We start from the raw sequence: 26324 nt of genomic DNA, 5'->3' as shown, positions 1-26324 counted from the left end.
ATAAGCAAGCAGGGACTGTCAAAAAAGAAAGCACTATCTGGTTGAAATTTAAGATAAGATTGTTTAGATGTACAATTACAATTTATAGACAAGTCTAATATATTTCCCTACAAATGAACTAGTATCAAATCTTTTACTGCATGACATTAACCCTTATGATCCAGATGATATGACAATCACATAATGAAAAAATTTGGCTTGGGGGCGGGTGACATTAACATGCCAGCATGGGAAAATTTGGCTGAGGGCTTGGGTGATACAAACTTGCCATCATTGGAATTTTGGGTGAAGGCAGGGTGACAGGAATGACACACTACTTAGTGTATAGAGTTCTTGGAGGGTGAATAGACTCAGTGGGCATTTAGGAAGGTGCAAGGAAAACAGTCTATTACCATCTGGATAAATCAAATCAAATGACCACTGTAGACATTGGAAAATAAGAAAGAAAAAAAGAAAAAAAAAAGAAAAAAAGAAAGAAAGAAAGAAAGAAAGAAAGAAAAAGAAAAAAAAAAAATAATAATAAAAATAAAAATAAAAAAAAGAAAGAAAGAAAAGAAAAAGCTAGCCTACAAGCTGCACACCTGACAAGTGGTCACCCAAGTAAACCAAATGCCCGTATTTTGGGCCACATGATGGCAGTGAAGCATCCGGATCAAATGGGTTAACTTAAAATGCTTCAAAACTCTCCAGTGATAAAACAAGCAGCATTAAAGTAAATGGGACCTTTGGACAAATTACAAATTCAATAAACATGTGCCATAACTTACTTTTATAGTCAAGTAATGTAATTTGTAATCTTCAGTCAAGGGACAAGTCTATAAACCGTGATAATGCAAACCATCTAAATTTCATAAGTAAATTATATACATAGAAGAAAATTGGGTTTGGGGGAGGAAAAAGAAAAAAATATGTTTGATAAATGTGATTAAAATGGGTGAATTGCTGAATTATTGAATATATCTTACAAATTTGAATATCCCTTGATTTCGACCAATCTTCTAAAGCATGTGCAATCATACATACCAGATGGCCCACCAGCTGCATTTAGTACTCCCTGCTGATCAGGACCTCTTAGTGTGAAGGTAGCAGACACATTAGTGACGAAAGATGGTTCAGTGCCACTCCCAAATATTGTGCCTTTTGTTTCTGTTGATCCAACCAGACATAAAAAGGTGAACCAAGTATAATCTAATTACATGCAACATTTGCACAATGAATTATGTCAATTCCATAATGAAAATGCAGACAAATACTCAAGATCTCAAACCCATAAGAAGTGTGAGGAGGAAGTACAATGAAAATACAGGATGTGGGGAGGTTGAAATATAAGAAAAGCAAACATAGTAAATAAAAATAAAGGAGATTAATTTGCAAGAACACACCTCCAAACAGTGTCTTGCTGGGCGTTCCTCCAAAGATTGAGCTGTTTGGCTTGCTTGTAGCATCCCCTGATGTGGTATCTGCTTCAGCCTTTACAGAAACTGGTGTTGATGATTTGAGTTCAGTCTTACTCTGAGGTGTGTCTGGTGATTGTTCTTTATTTGCTTCTTCTGATTTTACAGGACTTGATGATACTGTCACTGGACATTCTGTTGGAGTTCCACCTAACTGAACCTTTAAGGAAAGGATAATCATATTAATAAACACTGTACAAATAGCAAAGAATTTGAGAAACAGATGATATACAGTAATAGATGTCATCTTACAAATTATTTTCTTATCTAATACATGGGATAATAATGACATCTCTTATTTTTTCTTTAGTCTTCATTAGAAAATTTTGTCTTCCCCTAAAAAACTTGCCTTTGCACTATCCACTGCCTTATAAAATTCAGCTGCAATTTCTGGAGTCTTAAAACGGATAGCAAAGGTCTCCTTTTGTGCTTCATTTTCAGTGTAATCAACTGCGGCCCAGTAGAAGGTCTTCTCATCCTTCTTGCGGAATTCTGTGTCTGCCTTCAGGTAATGGTTCATGCAGATCTTGTGAACCTGCTCCCTCCTCATCAGCAGCCTTATCTTACCATTCTGAGAGAGAGAAAATTCAATTGAACTTAGCGGTTTCATTATATTTAATTATACTGCCTAATAAGCAGAATTGAAATAATCAAAAGCGAATGAAAGATACTTAATATTTATGTACATCAACCAAATTCAACATCAAATAAGTTTTACCTTCTTGTGGCACAGGATTTTGACATCACCAATGCCTCGTTCCTTCCATTCTCCACTGACTAAGCGGAAGAGCTTGGACCGGTGAGAGTAAAGACAAGTTTCCTCCTCTTCTCCAGTCACTACATCAACCTTGTCAGGTAATGGTATCACAGGCTAAAAAATAAAGAATAAATTTAGTTGCAAATTTAAAGATATCAGGCCACAAAAATTATATCACTCTGATTAGCAATATCAGTTATATATGTTACTGGAATAAATTTGTCTCATGCAGTAGAATGAAATATAAATAGGATATTAACTTGTTCAATGTATCAGCAGAGGGTGATGCAGTTCAGGCAAATATTTTCAAGACCACAGATGTTGTGCTAATTTTTAAATTTTTTTTGTGAATGTCTGCAACACAGATGCTTAGCCACAAAGGAGTCAATTAGTAGACCTCGTGACCTTACCCAATTTCACCTTTCCTTTGAATTGGCAGGAAAATCTTTTTTTCTACTAGTGCTTTAAAATATTGATGATGTTATTTTTATTGTAGACATTATAATTACTATGTTATAAACATTAGTAACAGCAATATAAGATAAAAAAAAAAATGAAAATCAAGGAAAAGGGTAAACAGGCAAGACAGGCAGTACTAATAATTGGCTCACTGGTGACTTAGTACAAGTGTAGCCATCAAAGTATAAAAACAATTAATAAAGTAAACTCACAGTGGGCATGGGGATGTACATACATGTCATGTCTGGTGTCATTGGGATAATCTTGGGTCTAAAACTAATTACAATGTTATATTACAGTACCACCATAAAATGACTTACCTCAAAATAAAGATGGTCTCCTTCATCTTCTTCCACAAGGCCATCTTCTGATTCACACTGACTGATATCCCTTGACCTGGGAGAACGAGCTTTGACTCCAGTGAATGAGAACTCGTATTTTCCAGGGCTACCAAAGACAAAGCCTGGCTTTTCTTCTTTGGTTGGTGTTGAGGGTTGCTCTTGTGACCCTGATGGTTTAGACTGAGAAAAGGTTGACGAAGAGAAAGCGGAAGTGCCTGCTGTAGAGGCTGACCCAATGCTGGCTGGGGTAGTTGTTGACCAAGAGAAGCTGAATGGCTTGTTGGTTTGTTCCCCAGGTTTTCCAAAGGAGAAAGCAGGTTTAGTTTCTGATGCAACAGTAGAATCTTGCACAGGTTTTATTGTTACACTGCCTGGGATACCAAATGAAAATGCAGGCTTACTATCAGTGTTGTCTTGGGCAGGTTTTGCACTTGTGCCAAAGGAAAAGGCTGGCTGAGAGGGTGTGGCAGTTGCACTCTGACTGGTGGAGGGAATGCTATATGAGAATGCAGTCTTGTTTTCTGCTACACCAAAGCTAAAACCACTTGAGGTTGAAGATGCATCACTTTTGATGCCAAAGCTGAAAGATGATTTATCACCAGTAGAAGACTCTGCACTGGGAGCACTACCATCTTTGCCAGATTTACATGCAACACACACAGTATCTCCTGCACTGTTACGCACCAAACAACTATTACACTCCCACGAGCCAGCTGCTGGTTTAAACATGCTTGCCAGAGAATTAAGGGGAGGTTTATCATCATTCTTTGCCGATTCTTTTGGTGCAGTTGTTGAGGATGGAATACCAAAGCTAAACTGAGGTGTCTGGAGTGTGCTCTCTTTAGGTGGTTCATAACCTGGTTTGTTGCTTGAACATGAAACACAAACATTATCTTCAGGTTTGTTTCGCACTAAGCAGGTATCACACTCCCAGGATCCTGCAGCTGGTTTGAACATAGCAGCTAGTGAGCTGGTAGCAGTATTTGAGGGTTTAATTGGGGCTGCTTCAGAAACAGCTGTGGTGTCTGAAGTATCCGCCTCTAGAGATTTCTGGGCCTTTTCAAATGCTGCCTTAAAACTCAATGCCTGTAACAAAAATAATAAAAGATTAAAACATTTACTAGGGGGGAAATCAAAATATTCAGAAATTTCTTACTGATATCTATAATCATCCCTTTTCCATTAAAGTGTCATGACAGTTGCTTTGGGTATCTGGATTCCAATCAGCATGGTACAGAGACAAGAGGTAAGTACCATAACTTACCAATTCTTGGGTCTTAAATCTGGCAGCAAACCTCTCTTCCTTCATTTCTTCATCTGCAAAGTCATGTGCAGCCCAAATCCATGCCTTGTCTGATGTTTGCATTTGAGTCAGTTTTATCTCTGGTGTGAGGAAGTGATTGGCACACACCTTGTGGATTTGTTCACGGCGCATCAAAATGCGAATCTATAAGAAAGGTATAGCATTAGTAAATTTTTAAAAATATGAAATACATCTAAACCCATAAGTTATTTTCTCATATCACTTTCTCAGTAGCAGTTCACTCATATTACCTTCTTAGTTGTATTGTTCTTAAGGATCTTTAGCTCCCCTATGCCTCGTTCCTTCCATTCCTTGGTGTCCTTATCAAAGCGGAAAAGCTTTGCTCGTTCGCAGAATAATCTCTCTTCTTCTTCCTCACCTACAAATAGCAATTTCATTGAAGTTTTATTCATTTCCCTTCCTTTCTTTCACAAATTGTTTTCCAAAAACAAACAAAAGTTCTACCACCACCCATTTACCTGTCTTGACCTCAACTAGGTCTGGCAAAGGAACAACTGGCTGGAAGTCTACCTGAGGTTCATATTCTTCTACTTTGTCATCACCATCGTCCTTACTGGGTGACTTTGCTTGCGAACCTCTAAACAAAGCCTTTGGTTCAAACTGGAAAATTAAGAAGCATTTTCATAGTTTCATAACCATTCTCTAAGAAAATATTCTAACATGGTGTCGATACTTTTGGCAGCTTCAATCATTTTAATTATCTTAAAAAATAATACAGAATTTTCCCAAATCTCTTTAAAATTATACATGTATATTTACATATTTCTAAATCAAAATAAATAAATAACATCAGCAGCTACAGTAATAGTATATAACACATATTTCTTCCAGAAATAATTTGTAAGTGTTCAAATACTTGATAAAACTTTTATAGGGGATACTGAAAAAATATGAGTTGTTGTCTATAGTGACCAGTAAGTATTTTTCAGTAATTTTAAGAGTGAAATTTGTTCAAAATCCCATAAAACTTACAGCTTTTGTATCCTTAATGGTAAACACATTTGATGATGTAGTACTACTGTTGGCAGCCAAACTACTGAAGGATACCAAATTGCCTGCTGGTTTGTTGCTGAACAACCCTCCATCCCCAGATGACTGGCCTATGAGAAGATAAAACAAGAGAACTTTACACGTGTCCCTGATTGTAATTAATTCAACATACAGAGATGAAAAGAAGTTTATGGTTTGTGTTCTTTATTAAAGCACAAAGACTATGTAACTTCAAACATAACATAATCACTTACTAGTCTATGATATTAGGAAACATACAACTCAAAGATAAAGAAAAGACAAAACTATTAAAAGAAACTTACTTGACACTGCAGGACTTCCTTCAGGCTTGCTGTCTTTTGTTGGCACACTGAAATTGAAGCCTGAGTTTCCTGAACCAGATGAAGCACTGGACCCAAAGGAGAAACTTGCAAATATTGACTCCTTTTTCTTTTCCTCCTCTTTTGGCTTCTCTGGGACTTCCACCTTATCCTGCTTCAATGTGGGAGTGGTAGTGAAGGTGAACCCACTCAGGGAGAACTTAACAGTATCCTTGGCTGTGTCAGCACTGGTAGCAGGGGTTGACACAGCACTGGAAGAAGTTGGGGCTGAGCTGACCAGGGGGCTGATGGTCGTTTTGGAGGAGTCTAAGCCAAATCTGAAGCCAACTGGAATAAAAATGCAATCTTTTTCAGATAAACATGAACAAAAACCATAATCTCATCAATCTATGAATACTCATTTACATTACAAAACATTGAGCCACACTCAAAAAATTACCCTATCAATAGTAAAGAGACCTAGAGTACTAGAGTTTCAGTTCACCAAAAATTAAGACATGCAGGCAGCACAAATTTAGCAGGTCTACTTGCAAACAAATATTGCAAAACCCTTTCATGAGTTATATAGCCGTCCCAAGTTGCACACCCAATGTAATTTTATCAAGTACTCACATCCTGTGGCAGAAGCTGAAGTGGAAGTGTTAGGAGTTGAGGCCATGCCAAGCTTGTCTGGAGATGCAGCTGATGAACCTGGAGTATTTGTGGGGGTTTTAAACTTGAATGTGGCTGAAAGGAATAGATAAAACCTTGTGATCATACCAATGGACAAAGGTTAATCTTCATGTAAGCCACATCCATACTTTCTACTTTACAAAATATTACCATCATCTCCAAATGCAGAATATATATGATAAAATGTTACGCTCTGACCCTGAAGAGCATATCAAAATGTTACTTTTCAAATACAAAACCTCCCATGCATACAGCTTACCAAAGGGTGTCTGAGGTGCAGCTGCTTCTTCAACCTTGGGGGCATTGGGATTGGGAGTTTCACAAGCAGCACATTTGCTCATTTCAGCAGAATTGTTCACCAGGCACACAGAACAGGTCCAGGATCCTGCAGCTGGCTTAAACATATCTGCTAGGGATTTTCCTGTACTTGCTTTAACAGGTTCTTGGCTGGCAGTCTTAACTGAGTCTCCTGAGCTCTGTAAGTAAATGGCCAATCATTATATTAACTATTTTACCTGATAACATGGTGTAAAAAGGGTAATCAGAAAAATAATGAAAAAATATATATATATATATATATATATATATAATTAAGAATACAGAACTGGAGGACATACCTGCTGTTTCTCCAATTTATCTTCATTCTCCTTGACAATCGCTTTTGCTTTCATGAAAGCATCCTTAAAGCATGTAGCTATCTCCAGAGTTTTGAATCGACAACAGAACTTCTCCATACGCAATTCTTCATCAGCATAATCCTAATGAAATAAGAAAAAAAAAAAAAAAAAAAAAAAAAAAATAAGAAAAAAAAAAAAAAAATCTTGTTATGAATATAAACTCTACACTCATGGAATGTCAGATGGAAATTCCCACTCTCTTGAATTTCAAGTAAAGCAAAGGAAATATACTGTAATCATGACCAAATCTTAAAAATATTTATACAGATAAAAATGGAATTTGAAACAAGAAAAGCTTATTATTATACCTGTGCAGCCCATATCCAAACTTTGTCATTTCCTTTCATGGCCTGCAACTCTATATTAGAATACACAAGATGGTTGGCACATATCTTGTGGGTCTGAAAAGGAAACAAGTCTTTAAAACCAAAAAAATATATTTTTTTATTTCCATAATGAATATGTATAAGATGTCTTGCATTCATTCTGCAACTAAATTAAAACACACTGCAGGAGAAATAAAACACAAATAGCAATTCCACTGAAACTATTACCTGGTCTCTCCTCATTAGAACACGCACAGAGCCCTGGCCAGGGTTGTGCAGCAGCTTCATAACACCTGTTCCTCGCTCCCTCCATTCCTTTTCTACAAATCTGAAGAGCTTGGCCCTCTCTTCAAACAATACCTGGAATAACATGGAAAATTAATGATTTTTTTTTTTCTCCCTTGTTCTCAATTCCTTCTTCACTAACCGATAAAATACAAGCACTTATTGTCCTTCACTCTATATTAATTCTACATATTAATCTTACATTTTCAATATTTGTTACCTTCAGCTACTGATTATGCAATTCTTCAAGACAGGGAGAGAGGGTGGGAGGGAGGGAGAGGGAGAGGGGGAAGGGGGAGAGAGAGAGAGAGGGATAGAGGGAAAGAGAGAGAGAGAGAGAGAGAGAGAGAGAAGAGAGAGAGAGAGAGGAGAGAGAGAGAGAGAGAGAGGAGAGAGAGAGAGAGAGAGGAGAGAGAGAGAGAGAGAGGAGAGAGAGAGGGAAAGAGAGAGAGAGGGATAAGAGGGAAAGAGAGAGAGGGATAAGAGGGAAAGAGAGAGAGAGGGATAAGAGGGAAAGAGAGAGAGAGAGAGGGATAGGGAGAGAGAGAGAGAGAGAGAGAGAGAGAGAGAGAGAGAAAGTTTAACTATCTCAACCTACCTCTTCATCTTCTTCCCCTGTGCGAACCTCCACCTTCTCCGGCAATGGAATTACAGGCTTGAAATCTGGACACGGGTCATGGTCATCCTCTACATACCGATCATTGTCATCATCAGCTGCTTCCTTTGCCTTTGGAGCAGGGGATTCTGTTGCGGTAATGCCCCCAGGACTCTTAAAGGTCCCTGAAAATGCTACAGAAAGATAATAAATATAAATAAGAAAATAAATTAAATAATAAAGAAGAAAGAAAAAGGGTGCAGACTTGCCCCCCCTTTTTCAATATCACTGTTTTGAGAAGACTAACTATTCCAACCCTGATTAACTACTCTCATGAAGTCTTTAATAATCTACTTCAACCACCAAGTTTTGCAGATCTGTCTTAGAAACAAGATGATACTTATACAGAAATCTACAGAAAGTCATGCAAAATATTAGTATTACTTAGAGCCATTAGTGAGCTGGTTTTAGCACTCTCCACTACATAGTACTTCTTAAAGCTGTAGGACATCACTCTGCAAATCAAAGTAACATTGTGTGCATGCTTTATTGAATTCATGTTCTGATTCATTCATTTTCTAGTAGTACTTATTGTTAATCATAAATAAATGCTTAAATCCCTAATCCCATTAATGAGAATTTTATTAACGATCAAATGTAATGAACCTTTTCAAGCTTTTACATATCATATCATGTATTATAACAACCTACACCAATATACAGATAATCACTCCCACCCTGCTTATATTAGAAAACTTCCCAAGTACTATATATCCACCAAATATGAAAGCTTCCTCATTCAAATTTTACTACATTTGAGGAAAAATGCTTGTTTAGACTATATATATATAAAAAAAGGAAAAATAATATAGTTTACCACACTCATGCAATGCACTTCCCATACAAGAGCAGCAGCAGCAGCAGCACATAGAACTTATAATCTCAAAATTTAACACAAATGTTTTTCCTTTATTGTTTCCATTAGTGATGGAAGACATAGTAGATCTTGATATGTTCACATTTAAGATTTGCCTTTTTTTTTTTTTTTTTACATCTTTTAATATTTTGTTTTATTTGTATTTGCCATTATTCTCCCTGGCAGCCATTTGTTTCTTCATATATTATATTATTTATATACACCTTGTGAAAGGATCATCTAAAACCACAATATATAAGAGCATAAGGTACAGAAATTTATGAGCATAACTTTTCTACAGGAAAAATTAGGGCAGAGGTCTATAAACAGCAGAATCTAAAGGAAGAGTAGTAGTAAAAGCTATTAAAAAGCAAAAAAAGCATAGAAGGGCACAAGCACTACCTATCTTTACAATAACAGAATTTCAAGTTGATCAAGAGACAGTCAAAGCCACATATAGCTGCCCTTTATGTATAGAAAAAAGACAACACTGATGATAATAAATTCACAACTGTCAGTTGGACCTTGGACTGGGGCCACTGACAAAAACTTTGAAGAACATACAGTAAAGGTATGAATAATAATTATTAACCCAATTGGATTCAGATGAGGAGACCGTGTCATGAAAAAAATTTGCTTGAAGGGTGGTAACGTGAACATATAATGGAAAAATTGGGCTGTGGGCCACAGTGATGGGCACATGCTGCTGTGAGAATTTTGGCTGAAAGTCAGGTTGACAGGAAGGACTTGCCAGAAGTCCACAAAGCTCTTGGAGGATGATTGGACTCAGTGGGCATTTATGAAGGGGTCTTGGATTATTCCTTTCAGTAAACAAATGTGCACCGTCCCATCTGTAAGCCATGACTGGAAGAGCACTGGCTCCAGGGAGGACACCATTTCCTTACTCAGGGTCCTACTCCTGCCAGCTGTGACCAGCACTGCAGAATGTATTACACAAAGTTGAAGAAGAAAAAAAAAAAAAAAAAAAAAAAAAAAAAAAAAACTACTACTACTACTTATTGTTTTATTAGTGCACTAAGTTATGGACTACCTAGGGGAGATATATATGGAGCCTGCGCAAGGAAAACAATTATCATCATCTGGATACAGCATATCAAATGACAAATATATAGATATTGGAAAAAGAAAGAAAGAAAGAAAGAAAGAGAGAGAGAGAGAGAGAGAGAGAGAGAGAGAGAGAGAGAGAGAGAGAGAGAGAGAGAGAGAGAGGAGGGGGGGGGGGGGAAGCAAAGGGTCTTGACATTGTACATAAGTGTTGTGTATGCCCACCCTAAAAGCCACACACCTGTGTGAGTGGCCACTCAAGCAAGCCTAATGTCTGTGTTTTGGGCCACGTGTGGGCCGCAAAGCACATGGATCTAAGGGGTTAACCCTTAGATGAGGCATTAGAAATTTCTCAGCGTCATAGACTCTGGTGATTTCTGGCAACCATCCTGCCGTTGGGAGCGTGAGTCTGCTAGACGTAACAGAACTTTCCACTTGATGCTCTAGCACATCGCCACACATATAAGTATACCCAGCAAATCAAGCAGTTTATTATGACGACTATAGGTGTGACCCAACAGATACAGGTTAAGTCCATAATACATAATGTGTAATATCAAATAATTAATTACATATTTTACATTGTGGATTTGTATATTCTCACTTTTACCTATTCCACAACTGAAGCTACTACTTTTGAGTACATGTCTAAATTTTGATACAGACAAAAGTGAAATACATTATATCTTACCAAACATACTTGACTAGTACCTAGACAACCTGAAAATGACCTTTACCCTTGCTCAGTGCCAGAGGACTGAAAAGCGTCTGCTGACTATTAATGAAAATTTTCCTTCACTTGTCTCCAATCACTTTACACTGAAGACTCAAGATGTAGCTAAATGCCCCCCGTGGGTGTTTGGTGTGCAAAAAAAAATGTGTGGTAGGAACATGGTAATAGTGAGGGGAGTAAGGGGGAGGATCGGGACAGTAAACACTATTACACAGTAGACACAAAATTTACATCAACACTTAAACAAGACATATCTTAAAAGAATAAAGCCAACATCAAGTTATATGCAAAAGGTGTAGCTTTATCTCCTCTTATGGTTCCAAATCCAAGTTAGAAGTCCAAACATGCATCTTTTGATGTTACTGGCATGGGTCACTTTCCAAAGCAGAAGTGATACACCAGCCAAACCAGACAACAGACATAAGAATATTGTCATTTTAGCCTGTGCAGGGCCAAGGCTCAGGCTCCTTGGCACTGAGAGTTGTATCCTGTCTTACAAATATAAGTAACCAGCATCACTGAAAATTTACCTTTCCATTTTACTAGACAAATTTATCTAAATTATTATATTCTGCACTTGCTTATAGTTTCCAAATGTGTTTTGAATTTATAGCATATGTGGGGTGGGGTGGGGTGGGGTAGGGGAGGATACTATAGATGCAGCATAAGAGAAAAGGGGTATTATACCAAAATATTTGAGAACCACTGCTGCTTTAGAGCATGCTAGAAGAATTTTAGATATAAGTTAGTAGGAGACAATGAGCCACATTTGCACCTTTACTGGTAGGAGAGATTGAGCAGTATGTGTGGCTTTTCTTCATATACCATATACAAATGAAGAAGGGTGACTAAATTCTGCGATTTAAACAGCCATTCAGGCAGTCAAGGTTAATGCATCAAAAAAAAATTGTTCCATGTTGACTCCCTCCTCCACTGAAATGGGCCTGGTGGATGGGAAACTTCAAGAGCCAAGGGTAAACACTGTACCTACTTAATTTTTGTTCCCAGTCTACAGGCCCTATACTAACAACTACTACCTTGAGCTAGAAGGCAACAAAGACCTAGGGAAGTCTTGTTTCTTATCTACAAATCAACAAATTTTATGTCATGGCAAGATTTGAGAATACCCTAGCACCCAACAAATCCTATAAGTAGAGACAATATATAAACATAATGACAACTATTGATAAAAACACAACACTTCCACATCCACTAAAAAAAGTTACAATTAAGCAAAAAGAAAACCTTCCTGATATGTAATTACAAGCCTTCATTCTCTGGGTGTTTTCTTTTCTCTATTCCTAGCACCCATCTAAAATAGCTTTGAAAAATCTATACTAATATCACAAAAAAAAATGTCAGCTGATGAAATGAAGTAGAGTCTAATATAATTACATTACAGTCTCTACATTCATAGACCAACAAAGTAACTACAGTATTGTAACCTAGCCCGCCAACTTCCTTGTCAAGCTGCTTTTAGCAAGTGATCACAGAGGAAATTAAAGCAATATTAACTGTACAACTACTTCTAATACTATTATATTCAAAATTTGTAATCAGGTAAATTATGTCAAATATGTGATATTCCACTGTCATCTTTTCTTTATACTTTTTTTGCAAGTAAACCTAAATCTATAAACACAAAACAGAAAGAATTTCTATAAAATACATTTCATCTTCCATTTCTGACTAATACTGTGGCATAGAACATCCCTTAACTTGAAATTTTAATCACTGGTCTTGAACACAAGTTTGGCAACTACATAGTATAAATACAGAATGGCAAAATGAACTCAACAGCTCTTAAAAGTTTACTCCTCAAACTTGAACATAAAATACCCAACTTGTGGTAGTCTGATATTTTAATTCCCAAACTTATAATAGTACAAACTGATACACTTCAGTAAAAACTACACTTTGGGTATTTTGTTTAGATTTTTCCCAGACTATTGATATGCAATATGATGTTGAGCAATGACTGTAAGGTACAGCTCCCAGTCTTTTGTGTTGGATCAGTGGTTCCCAACTTTTTTCATTCTGTGACCCCTGACCAATATGTAATCTTTTCCACAGCTCCATTCAGTGACTTATCTCTTCAGATGCATATATTACTAGTTATCAATAGTGTAATGGTATGGAAAGAATCCAATTTATTGATATGTAAGAGAATTATATGTATGTACTGTAGGTGAGATAAAATGAAAGTTAATTCAAAGGCAAAAATTTCATATTGCTCCATGGCCCCCAGGTTGGGAACCCCCGTGTTAGATGATTTTGCACAGCAGTAGGTTAATATAAGTATTCTGAGCAATTTCATAGATAGGCTAAGCTATGAAGCTCATTTTGTTACCTATAACCAAAAGCATTTTTGGCTTCAAATATCATTAACTTACATTACATTTATACGGTTAAGACCAGATCATTATACAAGTACTAAATTATACTTAAAATGCATTAAGAAGCATAAGTAAAAATACAAGCAGCAATTACAAGCAACTACTTTACCCAAATGACATGCATATCTACACAAAGTATAGAGAAAACTAATGTGTTTAGAGATGTATGTGGTTGTCTCCAAAGGAACTCTTGTTTCTGGAGTCATTTCTTTACAAGCAATCACTGACACAGACAACAGTATAGAAAAAAAATCAAATAAAAAATAAAAATAAAAATATAAAAATCTACTTGACAGTCTTGTATGCCATATAGATAAATCACAAAGGGAACAAGGCAGGAAAACAGTGAACGAGGCTGTACAGGACTTCTAAACCAGCCATGCATCAGCATCCCAAAAGCAACACAAGACATACAAAATATCGCGCTCTAGACTGGAAGTATGACATACTGATTGTGCAGTCCTGTGAACCAGACGAGGCAGATGGAGCATCCAGATTGTTGGCTGCGGGAGACAAGCCGCCCGTTGACAAATACGGAGACAGTGATTTAACCTGTGACTGGCCTCGTTGGGGGGACGAGTCAGGAGTGACTGCTGAGTACAGGGGGGCGGGTATGTTGGCCAGGAGACCCGTAGCAGAGCATGGAAGGGTGATTGACAGCTGCTCCTCTAGTGTCATGATGGTGATGGATGTTGCAGAGAGAAATCCTAGGCTTAGTTGTGTGAATTTTGTGTCTTTTAGCTCATACTGGCTGATTTGCTCATTCATATAATAAGAGCCCTTTCTTTTAAGGTGTTAGTGAGAAAAGGACTATAATAATTTGTTAAATCCCATAGACCAATGCACAAAATATACATTTTCCTTTGTGTAAAAAGTTAGAATACAAGTGTACCATAAATTCAAAAGACATCATCTTTTGGTGTCTTAGCTTCCTTTAACCCATTCCCGATGGGTCACGTGCACAGACATAACATACCGCTTGGTCTGCAGGGTATGGCTGTACACGCAGTGACGCGCCAGAGCGTGTGGAGCAGGAAGTTTCACTTCATGTAGCGGACTCCCGCGCCCAATGTCTGGCCGTTGCCAGAAATCACCAGAGTATTATGCTCAGAGATTTCTGTTACCCATCGGTGTCGGGTTAATGTACACCAAATTTCATGCAAATGTTACAGACATTCAACAAGGCACTTGGTAGATAGAATTTCATAACAAGCCAAGTAACCATCCCATACCAAAATTTGCATATAAAGTTACAAGAATCTAAAAATACTATCAAAAGCAATTTTGTTAGCAAATATACTATAACTTTTTTTCTTATATAATTTTAAATTTGTCTTAGTATAAAGAACAGAGCAGAGACACTGTCTACTGAAAGCACCTCTTCCACTGTAATTTGAGACAAGTTCAAAAAGAATTTACCATGAAACCGTATGATTCCATACCACTATCTATAATGTTCCAATTAGTAATCTGGATATCCAAGGATACATAATATCCTTTAAATGCTCCTTACACAACTCAATAATGCCAATATAAAAATATAAAAATAATGTAATTTCTGAACACAAGAAAAGGCAGGGCAAGGACTACAAATATATCTTAAAATGAAGAAATAAAATGAGCATAACCTGATCAGAGGAACCAGAGGTGGTACAAAACCATAAAACTGGTGGTATATGTCATTCAAAAACAGTTTGCTGTTTACAAAACATTTCAACAATTCCTAGGATCATCTTACAAGGTTTTACATTTTCAAATCACTAATCTGTCGGTTTTAAATCATCATAAAACTTGTACTTATAACTTTTTAAAACTGTAACGTAAGGCTACGTTTTGTTTCCCTAGAAAAAAAATTGTTGAACTGTTACACCTGAATGGGCGATGGAATAATGTTAGGAGTAATTTCATATTCTCTCTCATTTATAAGCAATATATGATATTTCTCTATTCAAATCAACCAGAATTATAAGGGCTAAATATTGTTGCCTTCACATGTTTTCTTATTGGTGAGCTACAGTCACTTCCTAGTTATAGATATTCTTACTAGTTGAATAAAAGAATATTTGAATAACACAATCTTATGCCACTAACCTTTTCTTATATTCAAAGGCAAAAATAGCAATAATGAATAATATAATCTTGAAATAATCATATAGGTGAACACATAGAAGAAAATGCTCAGTATAATTTGAAGTTCTTTCAAATGATGCAAACAGTGCTAAACGTTTTGAATCACATATTTAGTACCAAAGCAGACAGGCAAGAAAATTGGATAAAAATGAGATACAAGTTTTTATCTTCTGTTTAGTGAAATCAAGCAAAAATAGTAATAACAATAATAACAGTAACAGTAATATTAATAACAATAATGATAATGTTGTTCAATCAATATCAAACTGAAACGACGATAGTAATAATAATAATAATAATAATAATAATAAAAGATAGACTTACCAGGTGCAGAAGCAGGTGGTGGTGTCAGAGCTGCAGACACAGCTGGCATTGTAATCTGGAAGGCATGAGGAGCACTGGTAACAGGTGGCATTATCTGCGCACTGCTGGTGGTGCCAGATGAAGAACTAATGCCCTGTGCCACACTCCAACTCACATTACCCAAGTTTGTTGTAGCAAGACTCTGGTGACCATAAAATCATGTTTTGGGTTAGGCATTGTATTCTTATTCCTAAATTTTTACAACTGGTTTAAACAAACAAAAATATTCATTATCTAAAACAAATACAAAATCTCTTAGCACTAATAAATAAAAACAAAATATAATTTAAAGGCAAAACGATTGCTGTATACAAATAAATATAGGAAAATATAAATAAAGAAATAAAAATATTATCAAGCTTGAGTAAAGAAACCATAAATGAAAGGTATCTTTAAGCAACTGCTTTTTAACTAAATTTATAATGTACAATTAAGGATCAACTAAACCAAACAATTAAACAAAAGGAGAGAATAGATTCTAGTGTGGAAAAAGCTTCATCCGTACCACACACTGACCTCTGAACTCAAGAAACACACAAAACTACAATTCCAAAGACTTGCCTGTGCAACAGTAATTCCAGAGGGCGATGGTAGTGGCTCCTTAGCAGTAACAATAGCAGGGGAGCCAAGAGCCTGGGTCACTATTGAAGATCCTGTCTGACTTAGACTGGTTACTGTTGTCACCTGGCTAACACTTGATGGCATGCTGATGAAGAAATACAAAAGTAATAAAATTAATCTTCTTTCCAAATCCTTTGATAACAGACCTATCAACAACAACAACAAAATTATCACACAGATGCTTATGGAATAATTATACTGACTGGAATACTTCAAACTGACAACCCTGAACTGTATTATTACACTGAACATACCTGTATGTCTGGTCTGGGAGAGTGGAAGGTGGGAAGAAAGGAGGGTTCCCAAAGAGCCCTGGAGTAGGCATCAATGGGTTGGGTACAGGTTGCTGACTGTAGTATCCCATGTAACCACTGTATATTCCAGCTGGCACTACTGCTGCCATGAATAAATAAATAAAATAAGTAAATAAACAAATAAGTTTTTTTTTTTCTCTTTATAAACTTGCCATACAATAACACTGTTTCATAGCACAATGATGAAATATAATTTTTCATTTTCTTCAGTGGCTGGAGATAATGGAGAAGATTCCCCAGTCAAAAATATGGGTAAACTTACCGGCAGGAAGGTCTACAGCTACCTGCTCTTCACTAGCCTTTGCTTCAACAACTTCAGTATGCTGAAAGAATTATAAATGTCATTAACCAACTAATAAAAGACAGGAACAAGGAGAGGAAATGTATATTCTTGCTTTTAATTACCAACACCTAATAAGCAATCTGAGGAACAGATTTACAGCAATAATTTTGAAGAGGAAGGAAAAATGATAAAATATCAACCCTTCTTGCGCAGACACTTGCCTTTGTATCTGCTTTCATGGTTCGCAATTCTGCTACATCAAGTGCTATACTTTGAACTTGAGTCTGAGGACAGAAGAGAACATTATTAATAAGTCAGATGATGAGAACTGATTCACATCCACTGATACTGGATTTTTATATTTCTGACACTGCTTTGGGAACTGTCAAAATCTATAACAATAATACACAAAAATGAAGAGCATATCAATCTTACCTGCAGGTCTTTTATACTGATTTGAACTTGTTTCATTTCATTAAGTACAGCATTATATGCTTCCTGGGAGATACTTTTGTTCTGTTCAAGAATACTGCGGAACAAAGAAGCATTTTCCTTGACCTCTTGTGCCATTGTAGCACATGTGTCTCTGAGAGCTTCATTCTGGGCTCTAAGTGCCGCATTCTGTTCTTCCATATTCCTTAATGTGTCCTCCATGTTCCTCAATGTATTTTCTTGAACCTCCGAGATAGCTCTCACTTGTGCATCCAGACGTTCTGGGCTTGGACGGGCCTCCTAAAATAAATATTGGCAAATATTCATATTAATATTCAGAGATAAGAATTAACATACTTACTACCATGTCCATGATGTGGAAGGTGCCCTATGATGTGTCTATTTGTTTGTTTGGTAGGACAATGGAATACTTGTTTTTGAGTCCCTACTCCATCAGCTAAGTTTGGAACATCCCATTCACTCAATATTATCAATATTATCATCACAGAATATGAGAGCGAGAGAGAGAGAGAGAGAGAGAGAGAGAGAGAGAGAGAGAGAGAGAGAGAGAGAGAGAGAGAGAGAGAGAGAGAGAGAGAGAGAGAGTGAGTGAGTGAGTGAGAGAGAGAGAGAGAGAGAGAGAGAGAGTGAGTGAGTGTAACAAACAGATATAAAGCTATAAAATTTATCAATTATTCTTTAAGTATTAGCTTTGCACAAATATATTTTCAAATTACCTGTCTTGTTATTCTGCTACTATTTCTGTTGTCTCTGTATGGTGTACTGAACATCTGTGGAGGCTGAGATGCATTTACAACATGTCCATTAGCCAAGTCAGGTCGAGGTGACTGGGAGGCATCCGAAATGGACTCTGTATCATCCTCTCGCTGAATGTGGGTGTCTTGGTCTACACTGATGTGTGAAAGGCGCCTTTCAACATCCTCCAGCTGCTGACTCAACTTTGTGTTGAGAGGATGAAAACGATCTACACCTGTAAAAAGATGTAACAATTATTCAGGTTTAACAAAACTTTACCTACTTCCTATCTAAATTCAACATGATAAAAAAGTACTATTTTTATTATGCATAAATCTAGCATACACTGTATACTTTACTGAGCATTACTAGGTACCTGGCATCCGCAATCTGTCAAGAGTGAGATAAAGGGTATCCCTTGCTTGTGTTAACAGAATGGTGTGTTGTGAACGTATATCTGCTGTCACGGTTTCTACACCACCTTCACCAGTAATAGCTTGGGCCTGTTCTTTATACAACTGAAAGTAAGAGAAGATTAAACTGTAGTACTAATTCTTTCCAATTTCATCTTTTTAATAATCTATATCACAGAATCAATACTTATCAAGTTACTCCATTTAATAAATTATATTAAATGGAGTGCCTAAATTCTGTTTAGTTATAGTTAGCCACTGCATACAAATTAAATCATACAAATAAGTAAAATTATGAACTTAAAAAAAAAAAAAATCAATATATGAAATACAATAGATTAAATCACTTACCATTGCCCTCTGGAATGATGCTTCAGGACTTTTCAATTCTCCAAGTGCTTGTATGGCCTCCTGCAGCTTCCCTGCCTGAACTAGTCTCATGGCTAGGAAGTATTTCCCTTCCTCCTCAACCTTGGAGCGTTCCTCTGCACTTAGAGATATGCTGAGAAGAAACAAAGCTTTTAGAATCACCCTTGAACCACATATGGAATAAAGTTAATATGCAAAACAAATGTAAATTTGCCTAATACTTGTAAAACAAATTGTTAGAATGTAATTAAAGTACATTTCCTTACTTTTGTACAACAAATAGTCTATTCCTTGGTGTAACATTTATCACATTCCTCGCAGCCCTTTGGCAAAGTGTGAGTACTCGATGCCAGTAGTGTTCTGCCCGATCCTCTAAGGCATCTACTTCACTTGCTGTGCTTCCATCCTCTTTGGCTGCTGTTGCCTGGAATGCAATAAGTGACAGTTAGGAAACACTGGTGGGCACACAGGATATAAATACAAAAATACACATAAATGTAAAGAAGCTTACATTACAAAAGATATATAACTAATATACATACCCAGGTAGAAAAGCATTGTGCCAAGTGTGCCATAAGAGCTAAGTCAACACCATGGTTGCCAACAGCTCTTATAACCTCCAGACCCCGCTGCAAGATCATACGCAGCTTACTAAGCCTATGGTGAGCACGGTTGGTAAAGAGCGTGTAAGCAGCAGTCCACCATTCTGCTTGTTCTGTTGTATTGAGGACTGATGCAACCACTGTTGGCATGGAGGCTGGAGGAGGACCTGAGGGCCAAGAGAATTATCAGAAATAATATCTATGTTGTTCAATATATAAAGTAAATATTTATATGACAAACTCAACATAGTAACATATTCTATTACATCAAGTGGAAAGGTAAATAAGGGAAACAAAACTTGAATTAACAGGATCACCATGAAGAGATAACAATTGCATGCCAAGTTTAGATACAGTAAAGACAGTGCCTTATATTTATATTGAAATAAAAGTAACTTCCTTTTTTTATTACTATCAAAAAATATGTATGTCTACCATCACATAATTTTCTTTGTACACCATCTAGTAATGACTCTATAGACTAATCTTGTAAATAAAGAGAACCTGTAAAATGGAACTTCTACATTAGTTCTGTAGTGCAAGACCCTTAACACATTGGATCCAGTTGCGTCACGGCAATCACGTCAGCCAGATTGTTTCTTCTCATTGCCAGTATCAATGAGGGATTATTACATTAGATTTTAAGGAGAGTGATCTTAATTAACCAAGAGCGGTAGTAAAAATTAAAAACTATGGAAAGAAAATACTAAAATAAATTGGAAGAGAAAAAGCCATCAAACTTAATATAATCTATAATGTATAAAAAAAAGAAAAATAAATAAATAAAAAAAAAATAATAATTAAATAAAATCATAATAATTAAACAAAGAACATTTCTAAACTCACCATTATTCTCTTTTGCAGCTGCAATTTGGCAATACACAGTTGCAGCCAAGAAAGCTAGGAGATCAAGATGGCACAGGGTCTCTGGAGCCCCTGTATTGACATTGGTCGTGGAAAACTGAAGACCTTCAAATAATGTATATGTGTAGTATGGCTGAGGCTCCTTGCAACTAGTTGGGGCTTGCTGCAGACACAACCACACCATGTCACGCAAACTTGAGCAGTACATGGTTCCTACAACTGTTATATAAAAACAAAGACTTATTAACTATACTATGGAAAACAAAAGTACATACAAAATGTATTTATTTTTACAAGCAGTGTATATATGAATGTATGTATGTGAAAAATGCCAATGTTTCTTTGTTAATATAAAACACTCTCTTTCACAAGTGGTTTAACATGGAAAGATTCCAAGGATGATTGAAGTATTTTGCTGCACTTACCATTATCCCAGACTTTTACTTGTTCAGCTTCAGGGTATGTCAGGGGTTTTGAAATAAATTGCTCATCACTGAGGAAAAAGCTCCCCTCCTTCTTGTTGGCATTAGAAGCCCCAAACAGAGTCAGGTAGATATTCTCCTGAGCTTGCTTATTACTGCACTGCTGTTTCACTTTGTTTAAAAACTTATTCTTTTCAGATTCAGTTTTAGCCATATGGTTAAGGACATGAGCAGCCTGAGATAGTCTGTGACAAGTTAATTTATACCAGAACTGATCTCTTGAACTCCATGACTTTGACTGCGTGGCACTTTCAGATGACCGGTATCTGCAGGCATGAAACAGCAATGCTCCAGCACTGGTACTTGTGTGAGTAAGGCCATCCTGAAAGACAGAATCTCACTTCAATTCACAATATCAACTGATATCCAAATACTGCAACTGTCAACTTGTGATTTTTATTTATCATTTTTATAAAATATGAACTTTTTTTTAAATTATAATTTAAGATGTATTAAATGTTAAGAATTGTTACCTTCTTTGCATTTTGTAAAAGGAATATAGCCATATGCAGGTACAACTGGCCCACCATCATCTGACCAAAAGAAGAATTTTGATCCACCACTTCTAAACTGATCTTCAAATCTTGATCAAACCTATGAAAAGGAAGAGAACAAGGTATAACAATTAATTCTAACATGAAAAAAAAGGTAAATACTGATCTGTTGCCACTCTCTTTATTTACCTAAATAAAAATCAAGTGCTATCAGTATGATACCTGTAATTACAAGACAAAAAACATAATTCAACACAATGATGAACATAATATGTAACTAGACTGACTTGTGTAGGAGTGCAGCAGCATCTGTGAGGGTACACTGGGACAGGAGTGCAGTACTGCTGCTTGAGGCCAAAGTGAGGTAGACAAGTCGCTCTTGGGCAGACAAATAGTTGATGTGGAATTCCTTTTCATTGCTAACATCAGCTGATGAGTGGTATTCCTGAAAATTGAGAATCGTTTTTAAAACCTTAGGGTCTTTTCAATAAAATATATTCATTACTGCTCTACTTAAAGGACATTCATACATACATGTACCTGTAACATTTCAACTAACCATTTTGTAAACATAATAAAGATAACTAAATCTGTGGTTACTAAAGAACACTTCTCACCTGCATGATATCAAATAGGGTTTTATACCATTCCAGTGATTCTGAAAATGGCTTACGTGCCTCCACCTGACACCCATAATTGTAGGCTTCATTGAGCTTATTTTTGTCTTCAGCTCCCCAGTCTTTATACAACTGTAGGAGGTTGGTTTGTAGTCTAACATCTGTCGGATTAGCTTTAATTTCATCTGGCAAAGAGAAAAGGAAAATTCAGAAAAACCATTTGTCAAAAGTAATTCAATAACAACATACTTTATTAATTCAATGACAATAATTAAGTTGAAACATTTTAAATATTTACCTAGGTATAATTTTTCAAGCTCCTCCCGTGAGTGTGCTCCTGACCCTGTGAGAAGGGCTTCACGCAACTTGACAACACTCTCATTGTGAGGATAGAGCCTATGGCCTTCTTCTGCCCAATACAGACGCACTGAATTGTCACACTGTACTTCTGTATATAGCTCACAGACTGAAATTTAAAAAAATAAAACATCTCCTTAGCATGAAAACAAATGTCAGGCATAAAAATTTGAATATAATGTGTGTGTGTGTGTGTGTTCACACATTGTGTGTGTGCATGTGCATTTCTATTTATATATTATATTGTATATAAATGTATACATATATATGTATAAACACATTACCAACTTACTTTTCAAAATGAGGTCCTTTTGGCCACCACCTAGTTCATAGGAGGTCTTATAAGACTGTACTGCCTTTTCTTTATTTCCAAGACCTTCATTGATCTGGCCTAATAAACGATGAGCATCTGTTGCTTTAGGGCGCACTGTTAGGAATTCACTCAAGTAACGACGGGCACTCTCATACTCATTGATGTTAAAGTAGAGGCGGGCAATGTTATAACCCCGAACTTTTCTCTGAAAGGTAATTCAACCACATTTTAGAAAAAATGTTAATGTTTAAGTTTTAAATTACTGTAATAGTCACATTCTACCAATGCTTGATAATGAAAAAGCACACCTGATACAAATTACCATGTACAGCTTCAAAAAAAAAAAGAAAGTTCAATTTACATGCTATATATAATCCACTGATCCAGAACATGGGTAAGTCAGCTGGAACTAGCTCTTACCACCATATGTATCCTGCACACATCTGACTTGGTATAAATGTTGCATATAATAAAACTATTGCAAACATAATTTGATTATATCAATGTAAATATTTCATTATCTGCATCTATCTTTATATCATCTACTTGCATATATCCATATATACAAATGTGACTATAAAGGCAACAACCACTATGACAAAACTGGTAATTGTCAAGAATAACACCATCCAGACACTGAAATTTTCAATTACACTTTATACAAGAATTAAAATAACGCTTATATAAATCTTCAAAAATATGGACAATGGAATGTGATTGCCATAGCCAAAGCTAAAGAATTCCACTTATATTTTCTATCATGATAAAAGTTTGGCCTTCCTGATATCATAATGTTGGGAACCATTACAGACCAACTAATTCATGCCCATATGCATTCTGCATCTTCTGTCAATATATAAATTATTTTTTAGTCTTTTTTTTTTCAGCACATGTAACTCTCCATTTCATTCACTGATTCAAGGTGAACTTTGGATAAGTCTATAATTATATATATAATTATATATAAAATATATATATATATATATATATTTTTTTTTTTTTTTTTTTTTTTTTGGGGGGGGGGGGGCACATTACACTTCCAATCAGATTATGACCTTTTCACCAACTGGCACTCAGGAGCCACAAAACATGAAAACATGATTTGTACTGTCATCAGGGAAGCTGAGTTATTGAAGTTACAACTTCATGCCAATAGAAGAAATAAAGAGAAAACACAAAACTCAAGTTACTAATTTTACTCAAAGATTTGGAAGATCTTGCTAGAACTTAATGCTGTTGCTAAAGCAACTGTCAATTTTCTCACAAGCTACAACTGCAATCATGTTGCAAGCTGTTTACTATAAACACTGCCTGGGAATTTCAGTGCAACAGAACCTTGAGATGTTTTCATCAACAAACTAAAGAATGTGAAAGCTAGACCAAAAAAAACAAGGAAACAGTGCTTTCAATTTCAACCAATTTAATGAAGCCTCTCTACTTGTGTATTTATCTTCTTTTGCTATAACAAGGAATTAGCTAATATGGTGAATCTGTAAATGACAATTAGTTCTTTCACTTTCTAAAATGGTTAACTACTTCTAGTTTCTCTTACATTTCCATTTTTCATGTTATTTACTTTGTGGCATCTTTAAGGACTATATATATTAATTTGACAGTATTTAAGTTCTTTTTATCCTTTACAGACTCCTATTTACTTTGTGGCATCTCTAAGGACTATATATATTAATTTGACAGTATTTAAGTTCTTTTTATCCTTTATAGACATCCTATTTAAACTTTTCATGGCAGGTGGCATCTGTTCTCCTATGAGGCATCAGGCCCATAGGCCTATGATGAGAGGCAAGCATCCATTTCATGCACAGTTAAGCCTGTGTATACAATAAATAGGCACATTCATGGATAAGTTTAGTATTTTCGAGTGTACATAGTCTTTTTCTGTTTAAAAATCATATGTGCCACAGCCATTGCCAGAGAGCAAGGCAATTGTAACTTTGTCTTCTAAATTTATTTGAGAGAATCTGACTATATGTGGCACATGTTCAATCTCAGGAAAGGAAAGACTGGTACTTTATCCTCAACACTCCACTACTCTTATTTGCAAAATCGCTTTTGAAAAAGAGTAAGTGGTGTTAAAGACAGCAATATTATCATATAAATTTTTTTTTATATAACTTTTGAAAATATGAAACACATGTAAACACATGTATTCAATGTCAGCTGATTAAAATACAAGAGATGTGGTAAATCAAAGTACTAAAGAATATGAAGTTAATTAGATTAAGTGCATAAGGTATATGGTTTAGTTTGGTATGGGTAAATGCCACTGTAAAGAGCTACCTGGCTGCAATTCTACTTTAAGGTTGACTTTAAATTAATTACTTTTTAGCCACCTTAAACATCTTGATGCAGGTGGCTGCCACTCTTGTGGAGCATGACGGATGCAGTGCCTAAATTTACATAGATTTATTCAACAGAATCTACTATCCTTACATTTAACCTTTTGATTAGATATCAATTACATTCCTGAAAGTCTATCACTGATTTTCACACACATTATAATTGCGATTTTATCTGTCACGGCAATAAATCTCCACAATATATATGTCAGGAAGACAGATTCTGGAAACATCCATGGATTTATAATCTTACAGGGATCCACTCTAGGTTTATCTTGCTTGAATATGTAATGGAGTTTTGTTGTCATTTAATGAAATGTAAAACAGGGAAGTATCTAGGATTTTTCTTAAAAAATCTAGGTCTTCCCTCGCAAAGAAGTTTTGAGGGGACCTTTATCTGACGACACACTGCACAGTAAATAAGGTTTTGTCCAGCCAGAAAATACAAAGAGTTGTGTTATGCATTTGCTAAGAACATGATCAAACTAAAGCAAATATATATCCCTCATTTATATATATTTTGTATAAAAGAGTTTGGAATTATTCTTTTTGATAAGTACCAGGTAGGGCTCTAAACTCTTTTTTACTAGATTTTACTACATAAAGGTTTGCTTGCCTTAGATGAAGCCCTGGGGCCACAGCTTCACTAAAATGCAAGCCTAAATATGCTGACTGATAAATTACTGTGGCCTTAATTTCACTTTCTACTACATATCTTATCTACTCATGACTAGTTATAAAAACAATTATCAAACAATACTGCTTAAGGTCTCCTTTGTAGCCATTACCTTATTTTTTATATCTTAATCAAGTCCTATTCTGAACATTTACCTTATCCTTACCTAATATAATATCCAATTTCCTTGTTGCAGCTCATGACACTAAAACCAACCCTATCTAAAGCAGACACATAAACAAAGGAAAAATAACAGCTTAGCCTGGCAACTCCCTCTGCAGATAACACTGTCAACAGAGTCAGCACCACCTGTTGCAGCCTCTCCCTCAGCTCTCCGGGCAAATGAAGAATAAACCGACAAGAAGCAAATAGAACGGGGAGGAGGAGGAGGAGACAAAGAAACAAATCCTACGTCTCCCAACTCTGGCTCCCTCTCTCTTCCGTTTCGCTTCCTGGTGTAGAAGTTAAGGTGGAAATGGTATTGCGATTATCGCTGGTACAAAATAAACGCTTAAAGGAACTTACGACACGCACTAACTACCTTTTTTAT

At 36.1% G+C, this 26324-nt stretch overlaps 1 protein-coding gene across 1 annotated transcript in view; it reads right to left on the bottom strand.

Annotated features, from left to right (window-relative positions):
* The window catches only part of LOC119597641 (E3 SUMO-protein ligase RanBP2-like), a 38655-nt gene that overhangs the window by 11899 nt on the left and 432 nt on the right, over positions 1-26324 (bottom strand). Inside the window, 35 exon segments of the mRNA XM_037947235.1 lie at positions 1024-1146; positions 1383-1614; positions 1804-2025; positions 2173-2325; positions 2991-4097; positions 4276-4458; positions 4566-4693; positions 4794-4935; positions 5308-5435; positions 5649-5993; positions 6279-6392; positions 6598-6814; positions 6956-7096; positions 7324-7416; positions 7570-7701; positions 8225-8415; positions 13781-13999; positions 15786-15966; positions 16386-16530; positions 16700-16841; positions 17022-17082; positions 17264-17326; positions 17478-17774; positions 18212-18465; positions 18607-18748; positions 18995-19145; positions 19279-19436; positions 19555-19781; positions 20461-20697; positions 20904-21282; positions 21434-21554; positions 21742-21899; positions 22072-22256; positions 22370-22537; positions 22721-22946. Of these exon segments, the coding sequence (XP_037803163.1) occupies positions 1024-1146; positions 1383-1614; positions 1804-2025; positions 2173-2325; positions 2991-4097; positions 4276-4458; positions 4566-4693; positions 4794-4935; positions 5308-5435; positions 5649-5993; positions 6279-6392; positions 6598-6814; positions 6956-7096; positions 7324-7416; positions 7570-7701; positions 8225-8415; positions 13781-13999; positions 15786-15966; positions 16386-16530; positions 16700-16841; positions 17022-17082; positions 17264-17326; positions 17478-17774; positions 18212-18465; positions 18607-18748; positions 18995-19145; positions 19279-19436; positions 19555-19781; positions 20461-20697; positions 20904-21282; positions 21434-21554; positions 21742-21899; positions 22072-22256; positions 22370-22537; positions 22721-22946 (7165 nt within the window).

The sequence above is a fragment of the Penaeus monodon genome, chromosome 39, assembly GCF_015228065.2.
Source record: "Penaeus monodon isolate SGIC_2016 chromosome 39, NSTDA_Pmon_1, whole genome shotgun sequence".
Classification (NCBI taxonomy): Eukaryota; Metazoa; Arthropoda; class Malacostraca; order Decapoda; family Penaeidae; genus Penaeus; species Penaeus monodon.
The sequence above is the reverse complement of the archived record's forward strand: the minus strand, read 5'-3'. Positions and strand labels throughout refer to the sequence as shown.